Genomic DNA, 11,372 nt, shown 5'->3' on the forward strand with positions numbered 1-11,372 from the left:
CTTTTCTGACCTTCAGGTTGAACCCCAATAACTACTCTGGGTTTTTATCAATGCGCTACAAGGTATGTTCTCCAGAAGACACCCCTAAAGCCAGGGAGGCCATCACCTGAAATGCCTATAAAATGCCAATACCTAGATCAAAACATCCCATTTATGAAAAGAGGGTGTGTGTTTCAGAGCTTTTACTGACAGCAAGGATCCACCTTGTAGACTGTCCACCTTGTAGACACACGGCTTGTTTTTCTCCTAAATAGAAGGAATGTGAGGTTTGTAGATAGAGAAGCAAGAAACCAATGAATAGTGATTGTATCGAGACCATCAGAGAGTATCAGAGTCTCCTGGCTTCTCGTGTCCATCATGCACCATGGGGCTGAGACAACACAGTAACACTGATCCATACAAACGAATTCTTTGATTTGTTCCACTCCCCATTCTAACTGCTGATAGTAGAAAAAATGCGGTACAAATTAATATGAACCTTACAATGTCTATAAAAGTTTGTGATTGCACTTTTCAATTCTATCTCAAAATAATCTTGCTCAATAGTGCTTTATTCCATTTCATAGAATCGTATTCTTTCGAAATGTAAAATGTGAATTTTCCTGCAAGTGTCCTTTCGAAAATCACAGTGGGTTTGTGATGTGTGTTCTCTTTTCTCATTTTAGATACGCAACTCACCAACGAAAAGCATGGAGAAGAGAAACCTATTAATGCTATCATTATAAATTCAGTATCTGAATTCAATATCACAGATGGACCAGTCCAGGAAAGCCCCAGTGAGAAAAACCTGTCAGGATCGAGCACGTCACTGTCCTCCCTTGAAGAATGCCAAACGAAATTTCCCTACCTCCAAACTAACGCTTCAGTTCATCAGAGAGATGCTGATGGTATGTTTCTCAGACTACAGCCCATCTCTAAATAAAGCTCCCAACCCCACTCCTTGTAAAATCACTACATATGCTGTTAGAAAGAGAGAAAAAGTCTTTATGAATATTAAATAGGATGATTTTGATTTGAAAACCCCGCTGAATGACATGTGTCAAGGTCACTTTGTAACTAGGAGGTGCTTGGCAGAGTGTTTGCTCCCAGACCTGGGAATCGGAGGCTGTGTTTTAAATAGCTCAGACCCGAGCAGCATGCTCAGATGGGGCTGGAAAACAAGTAAAATCAAATAACAATTTCTCTTTTCAGAAATGAGACCATTCTGCCCGTGGCTCTAAGAATATGGGGCAAGGGGAGAACAGAATGGAAAAATAATAAAATGGTAGAAACAACAGACACGTGGGAGTGGGGAGATGGCTCAGTCGGTAATGTGCTTGCTATTTAAGAATGGAGACCTGAGTTCAATCCCCAGAACCCACATAAACAAGCTTGCAGTGGTGGCCCCATCTTAATCCCACCACTGGGGAGGTAGAAGCAGCCAGATCCTTGGGCCCCTCTGGTAAACCAGCCTAGCCTGCCTGGTGAGTTCTAGGCCAGTCTCAAAAGCCAAGGTAGATAGCACTGGAGGAATGACTCTCAAGGTTGACCTCTGACCTCCACACACATGTACAGTCTCTACCCCAAATACAAATGAAAAAGATCATACAAAATATCAAGGTATTTATTTACATCGACCATCTCTGGGCAAGTGTTGACTCTTGTAGCTAAGTCTCTAGGCCTTCTGATCAAGTGTAGCCGTAGACCAGCACACCCCATATACTACATACAACAAAGCCCATTGCAGATTGATTTGGTGCTAAACAATCAGCTCTGTCAAGTTCAAGCTCATGGATCTTCCACCATAATAAATAAAGTTTAACTCAGAATAACTTTGCAATTGTTTCTCCAGGGAACATGAGCCACTCAAGAGTTCTGGAGTATTTTAAGTCTCTACCTGTGGCTGCATTAAAAAACAAATCCCTGGACTTCTCAGAAGTATTGTTTCTTATCTGTACCTTATACTTCATTATTGAAAATGAGAAAAATGGCTAAAGTTTGTATAAAAAACCCTTCACCATCACAGTGATTTAACTGCTGCTTCTGAAGTTCATTAATTGGCTGAAAAAAGGACAAGTTTGGGATTTACCTTTTTTGTTTTAACATCTCAACCCCAGCCTCTTAGTTCTACACCAGGGTTAGCAACAAGCCACTGGCCCGTGGAGGCTCAAAGGGAGTATGTGCACAAAGCACCTACTGCAGAAGCTGGCACACAGAAAATTCCACGTCAGCTACTCTTAGGATTGCAGCTTTTGAGAGAAAAGGGAAACTCAGACCATTGCTGTCGACGTGCTGTCTTATTCAGATGTTGATATGGATATTTAAAAATGGAGATGAGAGATGGGGTTGGTTAGGATTCCAGGAACGAATGCTTATAATGAAGCTGGAAGTAAACAACAGGAATTAGTGGGGACTGTGGGAAACCAAAGGATATCTCAGCTAAAGCTCATTAAACATCACTTCTGAGAGGACAGCTGTGTCTGTCAAGTGTTTTTCTCTCAATCACAAGGTTCCAAGGCTAGATCTCCAGAACCCATGTGAAGAAGGCAGCATAGTGGTGGGTTTCTAATACCAGCACTGAGGAGGCAGAGGTAAGGGCACCCCTGTGCTCACCTTCAGCCAATCAAGGCCACTTGATAAGCTCCAAGACAATGCCAGATCTTGTCTCAAGGGAGGTGGATAATGTTCCTAGGGATGACTACATTTCTTCAGCCTACAGAGAAAGAGGGAGGGAAGAGAGAGAGAGAGAGAGAGAGAGAGAGAGAGAGAGAGACAGAGAGAGACAGAGAGAGAGAGACAGAGAGACAGAGAGAGAGAGAGACAGAGAGAGAGACAGAGAGAGAGAGACAGAGAGAGAGAGGGACAGAGAGAGAGTCATTTCTTTCACCTAATTCAAATCAGAGGAAACAATAGGTTTAGGTTTCCTAGATCTTTTTTTTTTCTTTTTTAATTGAAACACTGTATAGCCCTGGATGTCCTGGAACTCATATTGTAGACCAGGCTGGGTTTGAACTCACAGAGATCCACCTGCCTCTGCCTCCCAAGTGTTAAGATTAAAGGTGTGCACCATTGTGCCCAGCTGAGTTGCCAGGTCTTGATGTGATCTAAAACTATGTAGAGAATGAGGATGTCTTATGAAATTTCTAAATATTTTAATATTGATAATAACTTCTATTTACTTTCTGGCACACAAGGCTTCTCCATGTGTCTTTGGGCCAACTTTGATCTGTTGATTAAAGCTTCTGCTGAGTTTAACTTTGGTCCAGTCAGAGGGAAGGCAGGGAAACAAGCAGGGGGTGGGGTTGTCAGAAAGCATCTGACAGCAGAGTGTTTCCATGGGTTTTATGGGGAGGTGGGGAGGTTGCTCATTGCATGCATCAAGGTAATGACCCCAGAATTGGGAACTGTCATACACACCCACAAACATAATATTCCCTACAGAGCATGTCCCTTTGTCCAGTTGGGTACCCCAAGAGAAGCCCGAGATCAGTTGTCTCCTGTTCCCAGGGAAAGGGGAAAATGACCACTCGGTTTAAATGGAGACTGATACCTCAGAGCCTGTGGTAGGAAAATAAGATTTCTCCTGCTCAGATGAGCAAAGGGATCAGGAGGATGTACGAAGGAAGCTGTTTATCACAAGAGGTGACTAAGACCAGTAGGACCCAGAAAGCTCAGGTTTTAAGGGGAGGATGTAGGTCATAGACCACCCTTGCTTGCTCCCTTTGTGGAAAAATAAATCTCCCCAGTGAGATTTAGAGCTTTTGGTGGCTAGATAAAAGAGGAAGTAAAAAGACTCATACTAAGATGCACAAAACATAATTTAAAAAAAAAATCAACACTCATTATCCTAAACAACAAGGAAATCAACAGTTAAGCCAGGCACTCCTCACTTTAGGGAAGTTTCGATAGTAATTTAAGGGTTCAGTGGGGTCACTGTTCAAACCGAGATGAATTCAGAAACATCAGAGCACAGATTTTCAGAGCACAGAAAAAAAAAAGAAAGGCAACAGAGAAGACTGTGTCCAATTTCATGCAGTTCGTGGTTAATTTATTTCGAAGAGTATAAATGAGTGCATGGGAATGGATACTTAATTACTAATATCTATATACGTCACCTCCACTTAAAACAGGGTGGGAAAGGCTCTCATAGGCGTATTTTGTAAAATGTGCTGCATCCATTAGCAGAGTTCACAGGGTGTGCTCTGATGGGAACTTAAAAGGATCTTCACTGAACCTCACAGGCTGTTCTCCAGCACGGTGTCAGTAGCTATGGTCCATCATGTGTGGTCTCTTTCCAGAAGGAAACGAAAAACACACCCAGGGTACCCTGCATGCACCTGCTCCTGTGTCCATAATCTTCTCCTTGCTAAAGCACGATGTGGGAAAGGAAGGCAGGGGGACCCATCACCTTAGCTAACAGACTCTATCCTGGAAACATGCCTAATTGATGTATAATTTGGAATGTCAGACATCTTCTGCAGGTGGAAGGAGAAAATCATAAATACAAGATACCTGCAAAGAATAGTCTTAATTACACCACGGGCTACTGAATAAAATGATTACATTTTCTACACTGTAAATTTCATACAATTAAAATGTAGTGGTGTCACCTTATAAAATATTTCAATTTTATAATTATTTCAGTTCATTTGCTCAGAAAAAAAAAAAACATAAGCACAAATTTACCAAGTATCACCCAAATCTAGTCATTCTACTTCTCAAAGGGAGTGACGTGGATGTTAGTTGTGCTTGCCTGAGCTTAAATAGATCTTGACATACTTAAGGAACTGTTCAAATTGATAGCACCGGGGAGGAGAGCCTGATTGGAGAAAGGCATTCTGCTACACTTTACTTATTCGCATTCTACACTCCAGACATGTATTTATAAAGAACTTCATGCCGGGGGGTGGGAATCAGTTTTTTAAGCTTTTGAACCCAGAATCTTCAGGAGTCCGTTGATGCTATTGGGTTGCAAGTCTGTCAGTAACAGCACATAGCTATACTGAAGCACTGGGCCGGAGGGACAAGATCAGCTGGTCCTTTTCTCATTGTACTTTGTTCTAAGGGAGTAATGGGTGAGATGTTGTTTCTCTGCGTCACTTCAATAAGAACTACACTTGGGACATTTTACTTGACGACTGACAATGGAGCAAGAGGTTGAAGTTAAAAATGTCCTAGGACCCGCAATTGGCAACAAGGGATGCCCCTGGTCTCCATGCTTCTCACGCAAGGACCTAAAGTTGAGAGGGTAACGCCAAGAAATGGTGATGAGGCTGACCCGGGCACACATGTGGAACATCTTGCCTGTGTTATCATTTCCACTATAATTAAACATGAGCCTTTCTAATGAGACACATTCTCCCTCTTAATTAGCCAATCCCCAGCAGAATGTTTAGCGCCTCGAAGCTGCCTTAATACTTCGGTGCTATTAGCGTGTCACTACTTAGTGCATTCCAGCTTGAAAGTACCCTAGGGGATAGAAAGGACTCGAGACGACACTCAGAGGGACTTGCCAAGGCTTCTTGCTCGCAGCTCAGTACAGCCATAGCAGCTTGGCCTGCAGGTCTTGGAGTATCTCCTACTGCCTTTATTCCGGGTTTAGAAGGAGAGACGGGTATTCTGACAGGGCAGCGACGAAAGACAAAGGCAGGGTACCACCTGCTTCAGTAGAGGGGATTTCCTGTGCAAAGGGGTTGCAAAGGTGCTAGGAGAGCTGAAAAGGCCAGTGCAGCAAACAGTTGGGTAACCCAGAAATCCACACCACGAGAAGGCCCTATCCACCCTGGACTCTCCAGACCAGCATACTACTGCACTGAACTCCTAGACCCCTAGCAACTAACTGGGACTAGGCAGTGGCTGTTTTTATTCAGAGTCATGGGGAGGAGGGCTGAAGAGAAAGGTGTGGAGAAGAAGAGGAGAAGAGAGAGAGAGAGAGAGAGAGAGAGAGAGAGAGAGAGAGAGAGAGAGAGAGAGAGAAAGCAGCCAACATGAAAGACAATACGTAACATGAAGAGCTGGGGTAAGGCAGAAAGACCTTGGCTTCTCTTCCTTCTCCCCAGCTCCTAGGTTCCTGTGAAGGCCTCCCATTGGCTGAAGCTAGCCAGTAGTCATGGAAATAACTTGGCCATCTACACTGCCAGCCTTGTGAATCAGAAAAAGGACTGGGTGCTCCAAATGCTCCTACCTGGCAGAAAGCAAGCGGAAGCATGGAAGAGCACTGCCAGCTCTGGAAAGTCCTGAGTTCACATAAACGCCAACCTACTTGCAGGGTTTCCTGGATCATGGCGCTTGAAATTCTCTGAGCCTGTGGGTCAGATCTAGAAACAGGGGCAATAGGAGTATTCAATCCAGGGTCTACTTGAGGGCTGTCTGAGGTTCATGTGATGCACAGAGGGCTGTAAATTGACTTTGAATGAGAGGTAGACACATGGAATAGGGAAATTCAAAGCACATACTTCGGATCTGGAAAGAAATGAGGTCCCACCACCCTGCAGCAGGATGCAGGACCTTCAGTAACACCCTCTCCACTTTGGTCGTTTTAACTTAGACTCTTGCACTGATTGATTCAGTGAGAGATGGCCAGCTAAGCTCACCCTGTGGGCAGTGCTAGGGAGCAAACAGTGAGTGTGGTGGCTGTGCGTGTTTGAGCAAGAGTGTCATTTGGAGGGAAGCTGTTTCAAGCAAAGAATCGGAGCGTTTGAACATGAGTTGGGTGAAGCTGCCACCAAGAGGGTGACAAAAGAAGAGAATTTGTTGGGCCATAGATCCATTTCAAATTCTGGGATTCAAGTAGTCTGGTACTAGCACAGTGGATAAGGAATGAGAAAAGGCCACGGGTGAGAGAGGGTAGCAGGAGGCTTGTAGGAGCTACTTGCTGAGGCAAGGGTTAGGGCGCAGAGGGAGAATAAGTTCTTTTCAGTCAGGAATTCAAGCATCACAAGGGTTCACAGTTTTGAAATCAGCACACGTGGTAGCAGACCATCTTCAGAGGGAGGTTATGGCTGTATATGTACCTGAACAGAGCCGGTGAGGGTACAAGCAGGGAAGAGTTTCTGCAGGTGGCTGAGGATGCCTGTGTGCAATCAAGACTGACTAGGAACTACATCGAGACAGTAGTGACCAACAATGAACCCAGGTTTCTAGTGACTTCATCATGGTACTGCCAACTACAAGCACAAACTGGGAAGGGAATAGGTGTGTGCCATGCACAAGAGGAAGGTACAAAATAGGACCTGGCCTTAGGAATCAGTTTATTTGGAAAACCCGCATAAGAGCTGACCCTTGGCACTGGATACATAGTGTGCTCTGTTGAACTGGCCAAGAGAAGGGACATTAGTCTGGAGCTATGCCTCTAGATATCATGTTAATTAAATACTGCAGCCCAGGAAGCTACAAGGAAAGAAAAATATGCTCAATCTGGAGAACAGGAAGTCCTGGACTCTTCCAACAGTTGTGAAATTTCCTCTGAAAGGCTTATACAAATTTTGTGCAAGCAAACGCCATAGGCAAAAGAATAGAGCCTGCTGGTGTAGTGGTCTTTAATGTGCCTTTCAGGAAAGCATGGAGCACACTTGAAAGTTCCGAAAAAATCTGTTTGCAATTCATTAATGTTACCGTGGTTTTCCTCAGCAAGAGGCTCTGCTATTTATGACCAAATAAACGGGACAGATTTAAAAACAGGGGTGTGTTGTGGGGGCCTATTCTCAAGTGTCAAACAGAAGATGGGAGGAAACAAATGCCAATTCAGCCAGAGGATTAAAGCCCAAACTCTTTGGGTAAATAAAATCAATGGTGTACACCAGAAGCAGAGGCCTCCAGAGTCTGCCTGCAGGAGGTGACACTGGTAAATGCAGCAGAAGCCAAAGGTCATCTGCCCTCCTGAAAACAGAGCCGTTTTATAAGCCGGTTTTTCATACTCTAGTAAGAATCTCCAACTTTAAACATTATAGTCACCTTGTACCCTGCTCTGTGCACATCCAACCCAAACTTTCAGTTTCATGTATAAAAGGCAGGATTTGATGGGGTCATTTTTGTAGGGTCACAACTCTAAGTAAGACTTTTAAGGCCCCAGTGCAAAGAATCATGGATAGAATTTACTTGGAGTGTTTTCTACGGAGAATTACTTCTCTGCCAGGAGCTGATAGAGATAAAGTTGGCATGGGGGAAATCGAATGAGGCTGTGTGCTACCCAACCCTTGAGCACCAGCACTACGGTTCAGAAAGGCCTCAGCGGAACAGAGTCTTGAAACTCTTACGAACATATTTCTGAGTTTTTGTAGGTGGTTTGTGGTGACTTCTGAGAGATGAGTGAGCTGGCCATATGCCAGAAGCTGGCACTAAGTGAGTAAAAATACAGCCAGCCTGGCAGGAAGATAAGTGTGTGCGCTGCAGGGGTAGGAGGGAGCAGGCACCTGTACTATGAATGCTAAGGCATGGAAGTTAAAGTCATCGTAAAAGTTGTGGTGTGTGTGTGTGTGTGTGTGTGTGTGTGTGTGTGTGTGTGCGTGTGCATGTGTTAACCACCACCATTCTGAGAAGAGAGGAAGGGGGATGTGGGAAGAACAGGAGGGTAGAAGATTGCTGTGACCTACACTCAGATTTCACGTTGGAACTGCGCAAACTTGCATTCTTTAAAATATTTGTTCTTCTTTTTAAGAGTCTATTTCTAAGCTTTCCCTTCCCTTGGAGATCACCTGATTTGTGAATAATTAGAGAACAAGACCATGCTTGAAAGGTGGATCAGTCTGGAAAGGTCTTGCCAAGCAAGCATGAGGACCTGCGTTTGGATTACCAGCGCTTGTATCAGAAGAAAACGCCAGGCTGGGGGAGCATGTGACTGTATTCAAGACTGGCCTTGAACTTCTGGTTCTCCTGCCTCTGCTTGTCTAGTGCTGAGCTGGAAGTCTATTCTATATGCCTATGCAGATGTCATAGGCTAGAGTCAGAAAACCACAAAATTATTAGCATGCTTATTGAAACAATGGATTCTTATGAAACCCAAACTTTATAGACTGGTAAATCCATCTGAAGAAGAAATTTCTCCCAACTCATGCTGGAATGTGACATCAATCATCAACAGTCTTCAGATTATTTATTAATTGGATTAAATGAATTATTGCCTACTCTTTTACGAAAAAAACCACTCACATTTTGGAGACTTCTAAAGCACACACACACAAAGTATAATTTTAACAAGAAAACTGCCATATCATTCTAACTAACTCCCTTTATGGAGCAAAAATATATAATAATCTATAACCCATCACAGCTGTTTGGCTAGAATTACCAATTACCTTCCATACTTCAGAGATGCTTTCCAGATTTTTTAACAAGTCCTCGCAGTAAATTTTTAAACCAATTTTCTTAAAGGCAACTGATAAGATTTAAAACCTCTTAGGCAAGAGATGGCGAGGGTCTCTACTTAAACAAGCCGAATACGAAATCAAGGCTTTCCATGACTACAGGAAGATGGAGATAGGTTTTAAAATAAAACACAACCCAAAAAGCTGGGCTTCTTTTAAATAGCATTTCAATAAAGTGTGGAAGTAGGCTTTTTCCTCATCTTTGGATATGGGTGTGGTAGATTTATGGGAGACCATGTCAAAGGTGTCTTGAAGCCTGGTGACAAGCCATTGAACATCTGTGGTCTCCCTTGTCCCTGGCTCTAATGGCTTCTGAGCCAGTGCATTTGGGAAAGGACTGTTGTCATTCAGAGAGTTGCAAAGACAAGTAACTCACCCAGTGCCTTCCCAGCACCTCACAGACAAACTAAATCAAGAGGTTCAGGACAAAATGACGGCACACTTTATGTAACTTGATCAGGCAGAATCAATAGGGAATGCTCAGGAAGCTAACAATATGATTACTTAAACAGGGAGTGGGGGATGGGCAAGCTGTCCCCAACACCCAGCATGACTGGGAGTCAGCTCACTAGGAGGGTGAAGTACTTGCTGAAGAAGCCTAAGGACCTGATTCAGATTCCCCAGCCTGAGCAAAAATGTCAGGCATGGAGCCACACCTGTAACTCTGGACCAAGCAAAAGTCAGAGGTACATGGATCCCAGAGGCTCACTATCTCACCAAAATAGCCATCTCCAGGTTCAGTGAGAGGTGTTAGCTCAGAAAATAAGGTGGAGAAACAATTGAGGAAGCTATCCCAGTGTCAACCTCTGGCTTCCCCAACAACTCGCATAGACAAGCATACACACATGCCCCATAACACGGTGACTTGTAGCCTCCAAGCACACATTGCCATATCTGTCTATATTTGCCTGACACTCCTAGATGTGTTTTCTTCCATCTTTATTATAGTTTTTGTACCAAATCACAGTAAATTTATGGCGTGCACAGGCACACAGGTGTGTATGTATGTATATGTTCGTGTGTGCAGGTGCTGAGATGCAACTCATATCCTCATGCTCATGCTGTAGCCACTTTGCCAACTGGGCTGTGACTCCAGCTTTCCCATCATCTATCTCATTATTTTAATTGTCATCTATGATGCGCACTCTGATCAGCTAATGGGAATATGTAACATGCAGTGGGAAAGAGCAGACGAGGGCAGTTAGCTTAGCAATGGCAGCCCCTCAAACACTAGTTGCATTTTCTAAAGGATTCACGTATACTGATCTTCTCTTTCTTTAAACAGAAGAGTGTGCCTCCCTGATCCTCACCTGTCTCTTTTGCCAATTCTTGGACTGCCTCCTCATGCTCCCTGACACGTGCGAAACCGTGTGCATCAACCTGTGCTGCCCCTCTCACAGATACTACTCCGCCTCAGATGAGAACCATCCTCGCAATGACTGCAACCTGACCTGTGACGTGGACTGCAGCCTCTTTGAATCCTGCCATGAGACCAGTGAGTGCTTGGAGCTGGCCATGGAGATATCAGAAATCTGTTACCGCTAGTGCCAAGGAGAGAGCAGCACGTGGGCGCTCGGTCCTTTTGGCCGCAGTAGGGAATTCTATTACAGTGCATCTGAGACAAGAGTTCCATGCGCCCAAATGCAAGGGCCATACATGATTCTTGGATGCTCTAGGCCATTTTATGCTGCACCTGTCTGGGAAAGCTACTACTGTCAACTCAGCGATCTTCTTCCAAATCTCACAACCGCATGGCTCGCTGCAAAATAGGATTCTTGATCACACACATGATGAACAAATTGCAAATACCTTTTAAATGCCATAGGTACAAGATGTTTCCTGACTGTTAAATAGCATGCTACACCACACTGCGCTCTTGACTAGGCAATCTGCATTGTGGCTCCAACTTCATTCATGAATTCAGGACAAATTATGCTTTCTTGTAGGCGCAACACGCATTAGTTATCTTTATGATGGACTCATGCATAAACATTATGCATTATTGGTCATTATTAATAATGTATTGTGTAA

At 43.9% G+C, this 11,372-nt stretch overlaps 1 protein-coding gene across 1 annotated transcript in view; it reads left to right on the plus strand.

Annotated features, from left to right (window-relative positions):
• The window catches only part of Mdfic2 (MyoD family inhibitor domain containing 2), a 116,768-nt gene extending 105,882 nt beyond the window's left edge, over nt 1-10,886 (plus strand). The window contains exons 2-3 of the mRNA XM_038317941.1: nt 666-887; nt 10,627-10,886. Coding sequence (XP_038173869.1) covers nt 666-887; nt 10,627-10,886 — 482 coding nt within the window. The remainder of the gene's footprint in view (nt 1-665; nt 888-10,626) is intronic.
• The last annotated feature ends 486 nt before the right edge of the window (nt 10,887-11,372 follow it).

Source organism: Arvicola amphibius, chromosome 2 (assembly GCF_903992535.2).
Source record: "Arvicola amphibius chromosome 2, mArvAmp1.2, whole genome shotgun sequence".
NCBI lineage: Eukaryota > Metazoa > Chordata > Mammalia > Rodentia > Cricetidae > Arvicola > Arvicola amphibius.